The 17912-nt window shown below is 37.0% G+C and overlaps 1 protein-coding gene across 3 annotated transcripts in view; it reads right to left on the bottom strand.

Annotated features, from left to right (window-relative positions):
• The window catches only part of FAP (fibroblast activation protein alpha), an 86918-nt gene that overhangs the window by 5363 nt on the left and 63643 nt on the right, over nt 1-17912 (bottom strand). For all 3 annotated transcript variants that reach the window (XM_057745710.1, XM_057745711.1, XM_057745709.1), the window contains 5 exons: nt 17824-17871; nt 12549-12647; nt 12008-12077; nt 11065-11259; nt 5509-5563 (listed from right to left, as the gene is read on the bottom strand). In XM_057745710.1, the coding sequence (XP_057601693.1) occupies nt 5509-5563; nt 11065-11259; nt 12008-12077; nt 12549-12647; nt 17824-17871 (467 nt within the window). The remainder of the gene's footprint in view (nt 1-5508; nt 5564-11064; nt 11260-12007; nt 12078-12548; nt 12648-17823; nt 17872-17912) is intronic.

The following is a 17912-nucleotide window of genomic DNA, read 5'->3' on the forward strand; positions in this document are numbered from 1 at the left end:
CAAAACACAGACTAAAAGAGGCAGCTCCAATTATACCATGGCCTCCTTTCATTGTACTTGCCGGAGAACTAAAACGTGTTTTAATAGAGGAAAAAAATATTTTAAAAACAGAAGGAACATGTGGGTTTAAAAATCATTTTGATAAGTGAAAATTCCCTATCAGGATCAAAATTTCACTTATAACAGAAAAATACTCTGCTTTGATTAGTAGGTTAACAACAACTATTACTGACCAACAAAAGATTTCTTCTTCCTTCTCAATTTCAGGTTAAAAAAGAAAAGTAGAGTAAGCCTCAGTCCTTTAGAAATACTATTACTGTTTATTGTTTTGTTAGAAAAGTGCGATCACTGCAAATTATAATACTGGGTTCTGCTTCTCCTCTCCTATGCTCCAGAACAGAAAATAGCATGGAGTGACATTTGAAATTAAAGCATTTGCACATAGTAAAAAGGGTTTTGAACATTTCTGTCCAAAATCTTAGGAATTATCAAAATACTAATCTGTATCTAGGCAGTGATTAGATAATAGTGCTGTATCTAAGTAAGATTTTCCTGTTTTCAAGATGAATACAAATTGTATCTAGGAATTTGTAAAAGCAAAACTAGTGTAGCAGCAGCATAACAAAAGAAGGTGTACTGTAAATTTCAGGCAGCTTAGAAAAGCTGTTTCTATTGTAGAAATAAAGAGGAAAAAAACCACCCTAGTTGACTTTTTTCTGCTCTCCCATGGGTGGGGCTCCAAGGCAGAGTGGGTGGCTGAAACAAGAAAAGAACCCACGGAGCAGATTGGCCATGGAAATTCTAGAATTTTGTCCTTTGCACTTAGATGCCTTGCCATTTTGTTTAAATGAAGGGTATCTTTAAAAACATTCTTAGAAGGGCATAGAATTTTGAGGGATTTTTGGAATAGTACTCTGATGGACGCTATCATGCAGATTGGAACATTTTACCTACAGGCGATAATAATAACTAGCTAATGTCCGTGTGGCCAAGATCATTGCAAGAGTCTTGTGGTCCAACAGGTTCCGTCTCCTTTCTCCCACCTCCCACCTCCCCTTGCTCACTGGCTTTCTTGATGTTCTTTGAAATCTCCGAGCAGGATCTAACCCCAGGACTTCTGCAAATGCTGCCTCCCTCTGCCTGGAATTCTCTTTCCCCAGAAACTGTCATGACTCACTTCCTCCCCATTTTAAGTCTCAAATCAAAAAAAAAAAAAAAAAAAAAGTCTCACCTGTCCTAATCTAAAATTGCACCAACCCTGTACAATGCTCCTTGTTCTTTTCTTGTTTTGTTGTTGTTGTTGTTGTTTTGCTTTTCTGCATCACGCTGATCATCGCTTAACATCCTATATATGTTACTTACTTATCTTGCTTATTGCCTTTCTCCCCAACAATTCCCAACTCGATAAAGATAGAGATTTTTGTCTGTCTTGTTAATGAATGTCTCCCTAGCACTGGCAATACAATCTGAAGCAGTGAGAATAGAATAAATATTTGTTTAATATATGACTTTCCTATTAACTCATCGAACGCTCACAGTGATTTGTGAGGAAATTATGGTTGCGTTTCATGATGAGGAAACTGAGGCTCAGAATAAATTGAGAGTAACCGGTGCAGCTGGGACTCAACCGCAGGACACCTGATGACAAGCCACTTCCTCTGTATCCTTACATTAGGGCAACCTTTTTGGGAAGCTTTAAGTTCAGAGTCTAACATAATCTCATTAGAGGTGCATTTGTCCCACTTTTACATCGTTGATCACACATAGCAATTCAAATTGCTTATAATTAGTCACTGGAAGAGAAAGGAACTAAGATTAAATCATGAACTAATGCTTATTCAACACCACCTGGCTAGGTCTATATTAACAAAGCAAAGCCCATAAATGAGGTTGTTATTCTAATAATTTAGGCAAAACCCCTGCTGCTCTTCAATTGTCAGAATAATTGCTTCAATTTTTCCTCATATAAATCAGGGTTTTTCCATCTCAACACTGTTGACATTTTGGGCTGGATAATTCTTTTTTGTTGGGTGCTGTCCTGTGCGTTGTGGGATATTTAACAGCATCTCTGGCCTTTACGCACTAGATGCAAGTAGCACTCCCCCAGTTCTGACAACCAATGGCGTCTCCAGATGTTGCCAAATGGCCCCTGAGGGGCAAAACTGCCCAGGTCAGAACCACTGTCATAACAGACACATTCTAGGCATCGTGCTGGGTGCACAGTGGATATCTACTAAGTAGCTGAAAACCAGGCTACTCGACCTTAGTTTGTGTGCCAGAAAAATGAAAGGGTAAGATAAGCATGCCTTCTCTCCCCTTCTTAATCCGGATAGTGGAGGGAAATGTAAGATTTGCAACTTATTGACCATTGACCAAAGGAAAAATTGTGTGATTAGCTTTAGTGTATTTCTCAGACCACTAAGATGCCTAATACTTCGTGGAAACAGATGCTTATGGAACACAATAACAGCTAAACAAACCCACATGGTCCTTCTCAACATCTGTCTCATTCCCTTCTCCAATTTCCCAAAGGTCCCTGCTTATTTTACTGTAAAAGAGCACTCAGAGCTATGACTTTTTCCGCCCCCTTCTTCACTGCCCCAGTTCAGGTCCTTGCTATCAGGACAGTATTACTGCTCTCCTGGCCCTTTGGACCACTGCCTCCCCCAGTATCAGGCCATTCTTCATTCTGCAGCCAAGAGTATCTTTCTAAGGCTCCAATTCCTCTCGCTATTGACTTCAAGACCACTTCTCAAAGAGGTATCTGTGGAATCAAATACTTTTTGGTAATACTGTATTAAACAAAATTTAACAGGATTCTTTACCATTCCTTCATAGAGGCTGTACACACTATCGTATAGACTTCATTGTTTACCAAATTATTAGACCAGAGAATATTTCCTCCCAAATTTCTTGATACTAACATGACACATTTGGTGGAACATTGACTTATTCAGTTTAAGCAATGTCATAGATGTGTGAGGTGGCCAAGTACTTAGCTAAACACTTGAGAAGTAAAGCTGAAGACAAAGTCCATTCCTTTGATGAGCTTATATTCTTGTGAGAGAAAACAATGTACAAACAAGATAAAACATGCTAATTCCTATAAGAGCAGTATAAAGAGATACTGGAGCACAAGAAAGTCATATCTGAGTTGGGTCTTAAAGAACAAGTAGGAATTCTGCATTTTAGTGAGAGGAAAACATGGGGAATGGAAGAAGAGGATGCACATTGCAGGTGTAGGGAAGAGGACCGATCAACTCATTGGAACAAGGAAGCAAAGACATAAATCAAATTATTCATAAGGTGTGGGAGAAATGGAGGGAGATGAGACTGGAAAAGTAGGTTGCAACCAGATTGTCAAGGGCCTTGCACGCAAGGGACTGTGTTTGGGCACTAGGCTGAGGTCAATGTGTAGCCTTGGAAAATATAGAATCAAAAAAGCAACATGGTAAGAATTGTGTTTTGGAACAATAACTTCATTAGCAACATTGGGGCTCATGAGGCCAAAGCAAGGAGGCTAGTTAAGAGGCAACTGGAATAGTTAAACCTATACCACCCAACCTATGGTCCATGCAAGTGGACCCTCAGACCCCACCCTGGAGTACTGAACAGAAGCTCTGGTGGTCGGGCCCTGGAAACTGTTTTAACACGTTCTCCAGGGGATGCTTGCGCAAGCTAAAGTCTGAGACGCTCTGGTTTAAATTACATACAAAGACACCTGAACTAAAGCAACATCAGTGGGGATGATGAGAACAGATTCAGATGTTTGAAGGCAGAACTGACAAAATTTACTAACCAACATAATATTGGAGTCAGGGAGCAGGGGACGTTGAAAATAGCTCTGAACTTACTAATTGGGTGACTCGGTGTGTGGTGAGGTCCTTATTAAAGATGAGGACTCGTTTTAAAGTAGACTGTAATACGTTTAACTTGGACAAGTTAAGCTTGAGGCCTCTGTAAGACATTTGGGATATAGCATCAGGAGGCATTTGAAATGCGGCGCTCAGAAGAGACAGGTAGTGGCAGGCATCTGGCAGTCAGCATCATCTTTGAAACCACATAGGTTCCCCCAAGGAAGTAAAGAACAGCGAGAATCAAGACCAGACCCAGAAAAACACCGACATTTAAAGAATGAATAGAGTATATAATGATCACAGAACATAGAAAAATGAGAAGAGAGACACATCGCAGAGCCATGGACAAAGCCCACTCTCCTTCCTGTAATGAGTGGGTTTCTTAAATCATCCCACATACATGTTCTCTACCAAACTCCTTATACCTAGGATGTTCTAGAAATGAAGCTGAAAGTTCCGCCTTATGGTTATTCCAAAGTCCGAAGTAAAAGCAAAGTGAAACTCTAAGGGAACTGTTAATGATCACATGTGAGTATTCAGTTTGCAATGTGAATCTTTCAAGGATTGACTTTAGGAAATTTCATAAAAATAGGTGGTAAGAAAGGTCTTATCTGAAATACTTCACTCTAAAAATATTTCGTTTATTTCCACCCATTTGAATTCCATTCTGTTTAGATACTTAACATTTGATAGTTTTAAGAAGGACCAAATGGCTTGAAGTAACAACTTTCCACAAATTCTTAACAGCTCTTCATCTGGTCACTGAGCTGAGAACTGAGTGGAATCCTGCAGGTTCCCTTCAATATTGGGTTTCATTCCCTCCATCTTGTGCAGGCCGCTCTCAGAGAAAACAGCCAAGAAAAACAACCCAAGCACAAATGGCTGCAAATTGACTTGCAAATGTACAAATTCAGACCAAAAAGTGAAACAGGAAATCTTCTTTGAAGGGTAATTATCATAATTTATAATGGGCAAATCTAAACTCTTTCCCATCTTTCTCTAAACTTTCCAGTGACTTCATTGCCCATGGCCGATAAGTGTTGCCACTTCCTTTGAATGTGTGTTTTAAAAACCTGTGCAGCTCTTCAAACACGGGAAATTACCTCCAGGATCTATAACTAGTAATAAGTAATTATTTCTCTCCAGTTAGCACAAATTAACATTAGGTCTGGTAAAAGAATTTGACTACAAGAGAAAAAAAAAAGAATCAAAACAGCCAAGAAATAGCTAGGATAGATTAGGTTCTAGGGCATTTATATTCTGAAAGTTCCTATAATTTCAAACTTTATCTTAGCTTTTCATAAAAATGAACTGATGAAATATAAAAGAAATATATTAACCCTAAAATAACAAAGGAAATTAAACCTCTGATGAATATGGTTCAGTTCAGTATACTCTAATACCAGAAATGAACTGAAAAAATGTGTCAATTATGAGTTAATTTGCTATAACTAAATGATTGAAAAAAAGGAACAAACATTTAAAGCCACCACTTTGAAGCCCAGATTATCCAAATTGACTGTTTCCATTGACAGATTAAATTATGTTGCAACATTAACATTTCATGAGAAACCTTATAAGCGAACACATTAGAAAATGATGATTGCTGAACTGAATGACAGGCATAAAACAAACATATAAAACAACTCACCCAGCCCCATATGGCTATTCTTTTTTCATCAATGAAACCCATTTCTATGAATTTTCTAAAGTAAAAGAAACAAATTTTTAGAATTTTAAGTGTGTACACATGACATTTATTTCATTACACAAGCATATTTAATCCAAAGATTTAATAGAAACGCTTCATTTTCTTTGTTTAAACACATGCATAATAAGGCTGCATTTACAAATAATTAAAAGAATATTATCATGTTTTCTGCAAAAGATAAAAGGATCCCTTAGACTCTACGGTACATCTATCGAGTAGTACTTTCAGGGCTGGGGGTAAGCCCTCCTGCCCTAATTGTGCTGGTGAGTTACATGGGACTCAGGTTAAGAGACAGGCCCATATTCAGCAAGTTGAGTATTGACTGAAAGGGGAAAATATTTTTTAATGTAGTGAACAAGCAAATGGTTAATTCAGGTTCTAACACTATAGCCACACGTTTTTGTGTTTACTATTAAATGCAGTTAGGATATTTTAAAGGAAAAAAAAAAAAAGAGAGAGAGACAGGCTCATAGCAACACCAGAAGTAATAGCACCATGACTAGGATCAAATTTCCAAATCTCCAGCTATTGAAAAAAAGGATTTTGTTATTGCTGTTTTAAATTGTATTAATTTCTTATTATTTTGTTTGCTTAGATGTTAATGTGAAAGAATTTCAACCTATAATGGGACTGAAGAATATAAATGAAAAATTGCACACATGTTGCCCTCAGGCCTGAGAGACTGATTTCCATATATGCCTGATTTCCAGAAAACTGATAATATTGAAATTATCTTAAATGATAGGGAGTTGGTCAGGGGTTGCCTCGTATCAACCTTGGGAAGTTTTGCTTATGGGTTTCCAGACGCGTGACAAGAAATGACCCAAGTTGGGTTAGTTTTTCAAAATAAGCTGAATGGAGCTTTGTTTGTATGACAGGACTAGTTTTGTCTGCCTGGGGAGTAGTCAAAGTTGTTCTCTTTTTTTTTTTTTTTTATTTTAATAGACTCTCACTGAACTCTCCCCTCTTTTATTCCCTGCCTATAAATACAGCCTTCCCCCAAATCTCAATGGACTGGCCTATAGCTTGCTACACTTTGTGAGTCCAGAATTGCAATTCCACTGCTATTCCTGAATACACTAATATTTTGACAATTTTGAGCTTGCCTCGTTTTAACCTTTTATTTAGGTCAACATGTATTATAATCACTGTCTCATCTTTGGTCACATCAACCCATGGAAAAATATCCATCTCTCTTCCATCTCACACTTAGGTACCCTCAGTTCATCATAGTTTGGACAATTATATGTGTCTTTCAGGATATGAATACGATTCATTCGAGTTCCTTCACAGAAGAGCCTCCATTTGAAAACGAGTTTGAAAATACATCTCTCCTTAGGAGCAATGGGCCATGCTGAAGGGCAACCTGCAGAAAGTTCTGGGAAGCCCTCAGAAATCTAACTGTGTCATAGGTATAAAAAAAGAGAGTGTTTTAGGCTAATTTATTCCATGCTTCCTTGATGGCTGGTGTTCTAGTGCAATTGTGATTTATTGGGGGAGCTTTTTGATAAAAACTCAAGAAACTCTCAGAGAAGCAGAAGCAGTGGAAGAAAAAAGCAAAGTGGATGAGCTATCACAGAAGCCTGGATGGGACAGTGAAGGAAAAGAAGGGAAGAGACCAAAGTGACCCTCAGGACCCTAAAAATATATTATTTTTTTGGTTGCCTTAAGTGACATTAATGCCCTTTCTCATTCTTCTCTGGAAGTGGGATGGAGTGATTTGCATTAGTTGAATAATGGAATTTCTTAAAGGGATTTCACAGCAACCATTTTGCTCGTTGCATGGATTCAAAATGCACGTTTCTGATGCGTAGAGGAGTTGGGCAGATGCCCGGGACAAACAGATGGGAAGAAGCCCCGTCAGTCACAGCTTACTCGACACTGATTCTGAGGGACACTGAGGAGTCCACAGGGGAGAAATGCCACAGCAAACGGAGAGTTGCTACCTGTGTGGATGCGTGTTCACAGTAAAGTAGAGAAAACGGGCAGCAAATTGCGGCATTTCGGCAATTCTCCCACAAACTTCAAAAGCCAAGAAAAGAAGGTTCACTTTCTTTGTCAAATAAATAATCTTGCTGCTAGTGCTTGAAGCCAGTTCTGAGCCATAAAACCAATCGTGATTTTATGATCTCCCAGAAGCTAGCAATCATATTGCCTTGCATCTGGGGTAAAAGCAAATAACAGGTGATACATGGGAACAGGAAATTCTTAACAGCTCCCTTCCTAGGTTTATTCCGAAAGGATGACATTTACAGGAAATGATAGCACAATAGTTAACATGGAAATGAAACATTAACACTTAATGTGGCAGGACTAGGTTAAAGGTTAGCTAGACAATCTGAGCCCTTTGAGACCAACAAGGCTCTATAAAATTTACCTCCAAATTCTGAAGAGCTTCCAGGAGGGTTATCGGGAATACTGTTGATAATGTGGTTAAATCAACAAAACGTTAATAACAAGTGAAAAAAGCATTTTTTTTTTCTAATTTTGGAGGCTGGACTGGACTTTACAACTTTACTCTCATAAAAATGGCCCTAGATCTAAGGTCAGTTCGAAACCCTACTAATCAATTACTATTTTTCTATTTTGAAAATGTTCTTATTGATACCATGTATAACAGTGATATATTTTTTTCTCATATAATTTTTCCTTACCACTAACCCTGAAGTTATACAAAATTTCAAAATTGTGGGAATGTCAAAAATGCCAAACCTACTCCAAATGAGCAGATTTGACCCTATAGCTACTGAAATTTTAAGGGTCTCACATACGTACCACTTGCAGAGGAGCCTGAAGAAAGCAGGTCTCAGTTTTACTTAAACTTCGACCTCACAAGGTCCTTTGAGGCATTCTCTTAGGGATAGTCAAAACTTGTGCAGTTGTAGGGACTCTCTTTTTTTCCTGCTTTGCTTTGCTTGAATTTATTTCTTGACCCTGACTAGTATTTACTATTGTTTCCAAATATGTATATATGACTTTTTTTTTTTTTTGGTATGTAAAATATTTAGCCAGACTGCACTTCATAGGAGATTCAAGGGAACGAATTTTATTCTTTAGGGTGGGAAGGTTATTTGAGGACTACCATAGAGGAATTACAGTCCCAGTTCCTCAAGTCAGACATTCAGGGTTTGATTCCTAAAACACTTCTCAGGAAGATATGTGATTGAATTATTTCTAGAATTATCACTATAAATCTATTCTTTTAGCTTTTGTTTTCTCAAAGCATAGGGTTTCAAGGCTTCCCTTTCCTTTTTGCAGAATAATGGTTTCAAGCAAAACCAAGGCCAGTCCCAACTGGCATCTCCACTGCTGTACATGTGCTCCACACGGCTGCCCCTGTTCACGAAGGTGAGTACAAAAAGTTCAATCTAAAAGCCACATTGCCCCTTGAGTGCACGTGGTTTATTCACTCTTCAAAAAATGTTAAGTGCACTGAATGTTGAGATTGTAAATTGCACAATTTTATACAGAGTATTGTAATGGCATATACTAATATTTCATCTCTTCTTGAATGGCTGAGTCAATGAGTAAACATACGCCTTATCTATAGTAGGAAAACTTTCTTCAGGTTCCATCCTAAAAATGGCTCAGAGAAGGTAAAGGTAGTCAATTACCACCTCCGGTCCATCTTCATTTCAATTCTAAATACGAAAGACATTTATATTATTGTGAAAATCAATAGAATTTGTGGCTTCATGTCCTGTATGTTGAACACCAGAAATAACAATTTTTATTAAGGTCTATACATGGGTTTCAGGTTTAAATATTCATTTCTTCCGAGTAAAAACAGTAAGAAGCTATCACTTCTACCTGTTCTGTTTCTTGAGGTATTCCTCTTAAATTTGAATGCTGCATTTTTGGTGGTAAATAAATGCACAAAAATATGATGATGCATGATGTTAATGATAAGATTGTTCTTAACCAATTCCAAAACAAGCCACTTTTTAGCTCTACCAACTTTGGAAAGTTGAATTACAAACCATAATTTACATCTCTGTCTTTTGCTGTTGTCCCGGGATTACATGTCCTTGGTGTTTATCACATGGTTTAAACACACATAAATGTGCCCCACAGTGCTAAAAACAATTCCTTAAATAATTAAGTCTAAAATGCTGACAATTGTGTTAATATTCTTAAGGCATACCACAGTCTTTACATGAGAAACTGAATCTCAGAGTTTTCCTTTGAACTCTTTTTTATGACTCTCCGTCAGGCAGAAGACTCCCTCAAAAAAGTTAAAATAGTGGAAAGGCCAAAAATCTGGATCAATAGGAAAGACTGAGCCTCCTAGAAGTTAGGTATGAATGATGCCTACAGAGTGTGTAGTGTTATTTGATAACTTATTAATTTGTCAGATTTTACTCCATCAGGCTTTGTTTTTAATTGACTGTTTTGTGTGTAAGTGTGTGTATATTACTGTTCACAGAATGCAAGAAAAATCTGAAAGCATATGGGTTATGATTACTTTTCTATTTTAAAAAATAATTACTTGTGAGTCTAAACTCTTCTGCTTTGATGAGAGACAAAAATACAGAAAAGTGTTGTCTGGGCCTTGGTCCTAGTTGTTAAATACAATCTGTGTTGTGTGTGCTGCGCCTAAATCAATAACTGTTAATGATATTAAGATATAAAAGAAACATACCAATTAATTTTCTAAATTGCCCTTTGCTGTGAAACAGTGTTTGACCTTTAGCTGTCACGCACACACATATATCCACGACCAAGAGTACAGTCAGCCTGTGTCAGCTTTTATATTAACAAACTACTATTCTCTAACTTCACCTACTCACACCATAACAACAGAAACCCAACAACTATACAGAAATATCCAAAAGAATCCTGCACAGTGTTTCCAAATTAGGAACAATTTTGGTGAATCTATTCCTTTTGTTTCAGGAAGAGATGATTGAGCCACAAATTGTGGTTGAGAATGTAGTTGGGAAGAAGAACTCAGATTATGAATCTGTCTTTCCTCTAAATGTTTTCATAATGTAATTTCTATTATGTACAATAAATTTCTTGTCAAATGAAAACAGGAAAACACTTTCTTGCTAATATAGCTAGTTTATTTACAAATGAATGCCTAATATCTATAAGTATACAGTGCTGATGAAATCTTGAACCATTTCTAAATTTATGAGTTAGAATCCACAAGATTTGAGCAAATTCAGATGTCTGGTTTCCTATAGACCATCCCTAGAGTTAAACTACAAATTTTTCTGCTAATTGTGAGCCATGGTAATGAAAGTCTACTAGAATGACTGAAACATGGAAAGAAGAGTATTTATCATTTTTCACTATAAGTCATTTTTCTACTCTCTTCCGTGGATAATTTTTCTCATATTGGGTAAAAATATCCCTTTAAGATTAGTGATAGCTTTAGATGAAGTTAGGAAAATAGGCAAAAAGAATTAAGGCATTAAGGATGGGGAAACCCAAGAGTGATTGCACGACTTTCGCTGACATCAGTTTCTGTTTGAATGAGAAGGCGCTCACCTGACAGCTGTGATCTGGTCCTCAACTTCATAAACACCCAGCTTTCGATACACTGCATACAGGAGTTTGTCACCTTGGAAAGCTGTTCCTCGACCATCCACCAAGGCAATGACTATCCCTTCCTGACTTGCAAGATAAGATATCCAACTAACAGCGAATACAGACCTTACACTCTGACTGCAGGGACCACCATATCTAAAGAAAAAAAGAAAAAGAAAAAGATATAATCTCTGATTCCTTTGTGAAACTCAACTTCCCATCATGGCCAAGAATTGCCTTTAGTATTTCCAGTACATTTGTATGATAAAATTTCAATAACAGTGGCATTAGAACTGGCTCAAAATCAAGAGAGGACCCGGCTTTTCCCAGAGGTTTGCTACAAGGAAGTTGTTTTGGGACACAGCCTCTCCTATTCCCCAAAACGGATACATCTAGGGTTGGCATTTCAAGGAATATGTGTGGGTTTTTCGTCATTTCTGCCACCTGCCACTTGCTAAAAGCAGGCATAAGATATACTAAAAAAAATGCATGGTGTTTTAAGCAAATTGTGTGTAGGTCAGCACTGATTTTGGGTGTGATTCCACAAAATGTATTCCATTCCCTTATTTCATTTCTAACTCAATTACATAAGATGTTAAGATGATTTACAATATTTTTGGCTGCAATTTCTCTATCTCAAAGGTATTCTGACACATTAGGCAATTTGCCATACAAAGGAAATTCAAAACAGTAAATGCAAGCAAGTCCATCTAAAAATCTCAAAACTTTCTCAAGCTATTTTAAATAGCCATATTTTATTTACTCTGATTAGTTGAGGAATACATAAAAACAGCATCAATAGGAACTGTTACCGAGGAGGATGGTTCATTCTATCTCACAAATGTGTATTTAAGCCAACATATTTTCAGTAAATAGTTTTTAAATCAAAGAAAATATTACATACACTTGAATTAGCAAGGGATACTTCTTTGATTTGTCAAACTGAGGAGGAAGAATCATCTTGTACCATAAAGCTTAAAAAAAAAAAACAGAGAAAAATCTTTATTCTACTATGCTCATAGCATTATTTATCTTCTTTGATAATAATGTATAACATAAATCAATTTATAACTAGTATATTTTTAAGAATCAAGACTATGTTCTACTTGATTTTTATTACATATTTTTGTCCAATTTACAAATTGCTAGAAAAGTTTGTACTATTATTTTTCTAGAAGCACACATTCTAAAATTAAATTAGATAAACTCTTTTAAAAAAATATCAGTGTTGAAACGGAGCTATAGAAAAGTATAAGATCAACCCTATTCACAAACATATGGAAGATATTTCATAAAGCTTTATTGTTACAGTAAGATTTTTAAATTAAGATCCTGTAAGATTGTAGGGTTTGGACTATAATCTTTACCCTACAATTTTGTTTTAAAAAAGTAAAATAAGTGTTTAGCTTCATATATATTCATGAGAAGTTAAAAAAAAATCTTACTAATATTATCCACTTTGAGTTTCTTAATCTCCTCTTTAGGCAGCTGGATATTTTTCAAAGCATTTTCCAATTCCTTGTTTTCTTCCAGGATTTTAATTTCTTAAAAAATAAGATGTTTGCTTTTAATTAATAGAAGTCCCATAAGAAAATTCCTTTCTTAAAATGTCTTTGGCTTTAGGATGGATGAAACTGAAACTGTATAAGTATTGCTTAAGGAGTTTCATATTGACAAGCGTATTTTTAATCCAGCCTTTAAAGCAGGGATGAGCTTAAGAACATCAATCATTGTCTCCTGAACTGACCCTGAAGGCATCAGAACATATTTTGAGCAGAATCACAGAGCTAACAATGTTTTTTCAGCCACATTGTCCTGTTTCCAACTTTTTTTTTTTATAACATGAAGCCACAACCTGAGTAGGTGACATTTAAAAAGAAATTATTTACTAAAGGAAAACTGGTAGAGGTAAAATCTGTATCGCTGAAACCTTAAATTTAAAATGAAGTTTGCATTACAGTTACAAAGTTTGTTTTAAAATCCTCAAAGTGTAAGGTCAAGTATTAATTCTGTGATTTTTTTAATGTCTATTTCTTTTTTAAACTTTTCCTGCTGTATTTGCCTAATATAGGATATTCTTCCTTTTTTTTTTTTTTGCTTTTTGAAATTGAATTACTGTGCATCCTATTCCTTCAAATCCTTTCTCTCGAGGTAGTTATATATCTTAGTAGAACAGCAATACATACATACCATGATCTCAGTCTTTCATTTCAAAAGATCTCCTAAAAAAAACGACTGTTTACCTTTGAGCTTAGTTATGTTTCACACTCTAATTTTTGAAACTGAACAGTCCATTGATCTCCTGATGCGGTAGATTAGTGGTACATTTGAATGTGTTTCTAGCAGTAGGGGACTTTTTGTGACCCTTGTTTTGACCTGGATGGATATTAGGTATTGTCTAGAGAGGAGTTAGATCTTTGTATAATGAGTGGAGTTTGTGGTTTTATTTTTTAAAAGAGGGTCTGGATGACTTCTGTGATATGCCAGGCCTGTGGACTCCTTGTTTTTGTGCCTTTTTAAAAAAATGATCCTTGAAGATGGGGAGCTGGGGGAGTACTTGTAACTACACTAAGTTTGCCAAACCACTTCCCTTGTAACTCTCAGTTTTCATATACTCATGGCATTTTGCTCCAACGTGCTATATTTAATCTTAGAACAAGTATAGATGTTTTGGTGTGAGTTGTATAAGATACATAATACATTTCATTTTAACTTTGGATAATCCACCAGGAAAGAGATACTTGCGGTAACCTAAAAGTTAAAACTAAAAAAAAGGATAGCCGGAGGCAGGGAGAAGGATAAATTAGGAGTGTGGGATTAACATATACACATTACTATATATAAAACAGATAAACAACAAGGACCCTACTGTATAGCACAAGGAACTATATTCAGTATCTTGTAATAACCTATAATGGAAAAGAACCTGAAAAAGAGTTTGTATATAGTATAACTGAATCACTTTGCTGTACACCTGAAACTAACACAACACTGTAAATTAACTATAATTCAATTTAAAAAGTTAAAACTAAAAAAATAAATAAATAAAATGAATACTCAATTCTAAGTACAATGGAGCCAAGCTCTTCATTCTCCTTGTGTGAGTTCTGAGTGTGGAACTGTCAAGGATAAAGGGAATCTATGTGGAGCAAGCACACAGAGTGGCTGCCATACTTATCCATTTAGATGATGTTTATCATTCTGCTGACAGATGCTAGAAGTCAGAGACAACATGTAGGCATTGCCTGGTTGGCTTGACCTTGATTCCTTCTCTATTCTGTTCCTTGCTATTGAACTTTTCTGATTCATGACTTACTGAAATGACAAGTTGAATGGAAAAGCTTATTAAAGCTTCTGCAGTCCAGGGATGCATTTTTATGGACAGTAAATGAGTAATTTTTCCACCCCTTGGAGCAATACGGGATTTCGCGGGGCTGTGAGGAGAGGGAGGGATGGCAATTGGACTTCTCCACGTGGCTGTGCATTAGAAGCGTGTAATGTGGCAAGGAGTGCTACAGCCCAGACTGTACCTTTTACCTTCTTCCACTCATCATTGTAAACTCAGCACCCAGCACGTGCAGTGCCAAATACACGATATGTAGTATGTGCTCTCCATATGTTTGAAGACTCTTCATTATGATGAAATCAAGTGGTAAGAATGATGGATCATATATGAGATTTTTGTTTAAATCATATTAAGTATGACATTGTTCATTGACTAAATTATGTAAAGACTCTGCAGAAAATCTTATAAATAAGGTTATTCAATCAGCTGGGTACTTTTAATGAAGATCTGCCGTGTCCAAAGCAACTCAGCCTCAGCTGGGCCCTCCATGTCACGTGCCAACTCTTCTGGGGTTTTCTAGCACTTGGTTCGAGTATTAGCTATTATTTTCCAGTGACTTTATCTGCCTTTGCAGCGAAAATGAAGCCATTGCTCTGTTTCCTATAAACTTTCATATAATTACACCGATAATTCCCTCATTCTCTCTCATCACAATGCCAGAAGTTAATCTCCTCACCTGTCTCTGGACTCCATTTTGCCCATCTTCTCAGGGACCTCCCTCCTTTACGTCTTCAACCCCTTTTTGGTCTCCAAATTTCTTCCATCAGCATTCAACCATGCTCAAATGTTCATCAGCTTTCAAAGACTACCTTAAACCTCTTTCAACCTCTTCCAGTCATCATCCCACCTTTTCCCTCTGTTCATCAGTCAGACCTATTGAAAATAGTCTCTTTTTATTTACCTCTTCAATCTGGCTTCTGCCTCCACCACTCCACTGAAACTACTCTGACCAAGCTAATGCTCATCCTTATTTGGCTAAGCTCAGTGATTTGGAGCAGGTCTTGCTTCACCCTCGGCAGCACTTGACAGTTGAGCACTCCCTTTGCCTTGAGATCCTCCCCTCCCCTGTCTTCCATGACTCCATACTCTCCAGGCTGTCCTCCTTCTGTTCCCCCTTGGTCTCCTCTATAGGTTCGTTTTTCACTTTCCATTTCTCGTGTTGATTTTCTGCCTAGTTTTACTTTAGGCTTATCCTCCACTACCCTTGCCCACCCTCATTTCCCCACTCTGCTGTCTCATCCATTTCCATGGACTTAGTAACCCGGTATTCCATAAATGAGTGACTTCAAGATCATTATCATCAGTCCAAACCAATCTTCCAACATCCAGATCCAAAACTATGTCACTCCAAGACAGCTCCTCTCGGACAGATGCCATTGGTACCTCAAACTCAACAGTCAAAGCAAAATTCATCAGCTCTCCAAAAAGTTCTCTTCATTGTGAATCCTATTTTTCAGTACAAAGCATCAATATCAATCCACTTGAGCAAGCTAGACATCCAAACAGCATCAATGCCTCCTTTATTTTGATGAGTCTTAAGGCTGATGTGGCTATCATTAGGAAACATTTCCTAGCTCCCTACCTGAGATGAGGTGCCCTGATTATATGCTTTCAGGCTATCTCTATTTCCCCTGTCTTAACACTTTACCCCACTCTATTGTAACTGCCCATTTACTTGTTTGCATTCCCCATTGACCTGTAATCTCCTTGAGGACAAGGATCATATCTAACCTAGTATCTGTTCATTTCAAGGATCTAGTATCTAGCACAGTGCCTGGTTTAATGTAATAGGTGCTTAATAAATATCTGTTGAACAAAGTTTGGGGGCACCAAATGCAATGGAAAATGGCTGAAAAAAACTACAACCTAATAGAAGACATAGCATCTGCTCTAAAAAGCAGCTCCAAAACTTATCTGGCAATTTATTAAAAATACAGATTCCCTAGTGCAATTTAAGACCTACTGAACTGGAATTTCTGGGGAGGGCCTGAGAATCTGTATTTATAGTAAACCTCTCTGGAGAGTTTCATCATGAGGCAAGTTTGCAGAACTGCACTGTAAAAGAATTTGCATTATGTTTGGAGAGTTAGAAAACATAAATACATATGACATATATGAGACTGACATGAACATGGTACCTATTTTGTAAGTAATAAGGTGGGTGAGTTAATGAGGCTTTGTAAGCAGTAGGAAATTGGTATCTGGCAGGAATATGAGAAGGATAGTAAGAAAGTGGAAATTCATTAAAAAAAGGAAGCTGACCTTTATTTTGCAGTCATGATAAGATGAGAATTATACATTTGTGGTGATTTCCATTAAAACAAAAACTACAAATTTGAAACTAGTCTTGCTTCAAAATTTCTCTCACTGAAGATTAAAATGAGCCAAACTGAGAAATACAATCTGTTATTCTTAAAAGTATTTCATTATTAGACACAAGTTAAAAAAAACCCAAAACTTCCAAATGGAATGAAGTTCACAGTTTCATTATTACTATGCCTGTCCTGTCCTGAGCTCCTGAAATGACTGTTTTCCCTCATTGTCTTATTTTCACCTGTACTTAGGCCATTGAGCTGGCAGCCAAACTAATTCCAAAGCAGTCTCCTGACTTGTCACCAAAGCTGTCCAGGGACAACTGCAGATTTGAGTGCTGAAGTCCCTCATTGTCCCTAGACTCCATCAACTTCAACTCTATAATGTTTAATAGTAAATCAAAAGATAGAGAACCACAGGAAGAGTCTCAGGGCAATTATGCACTTTGATTTCTCCGTTGAGAGCAAAAACGGTCATCTTTGAGCTGTGAACTATTTTGAACCAATATCACGAATATGGGATGGAGGAGTTCTGTCTTGATAGGAGTTGAAAATGGAAACAGCCTCCAAATTTCAGGGCTCTCATACGTGGCAACAGTGTGATGTAGCTGTTAAAACAAAAAAGCTAGCATGATAGTCACCCTCTGCTTTGAACTGGAGTTATATCGGGAACTCATCTCCAGTTTGGGATGTTACAAAAAAAAAAAAAAAAAAAAAAAAAAAAAGCAGGCCTTCTTATTTAGGAGGGAGATTGTACTAAAAATCTTAAGTTTCCTTCCAATTCTAAGGTGCTGTGTTATTTATAAGCGTGATTGAGGAAGAACAGGTTAATCCCTCTTACATAACTCATCTGCATTATGCCAGGTTCTTATTGCAAATAATTATTAAATTTCATATGATCAGGTTTGACTTAAATAGCCGGATCTATATAATCATAAGCTATACGATAACAGAATCCATCACTGTTCCCCTTACTGGTGTGGGGAAACTGTCTTGCTTCCTCTAGTGTCACAAGAGTCCAGGATTTCTTAAGACAAGACAACAGCATGTAAGAGAGAGTACCTTGGTCAGTGCGGCCGTCATGAAGAGTGGAAATGGGAAGGCCTGGGCCTGTGCACAGGATGAAAACAAAAACATGGCTTAGTTTTAAA

The sequence above is a fragment of the Hippopotamus amphibius genome, chromosome 8, assembly GCF_030028045.1.
Source record: "Hippopotamus amphibius kiboko isolate mHipAmp2 chromosome 8, mHipAmp2.hap2, whole genome shotgun sequence".
Lineage (NCBI taxonomy): Eukaryota > Metazoa > Chordata > Mammalia > Artiodactyla > Hippopotamidae > Hippopotamus > Hippopotamus amphibius.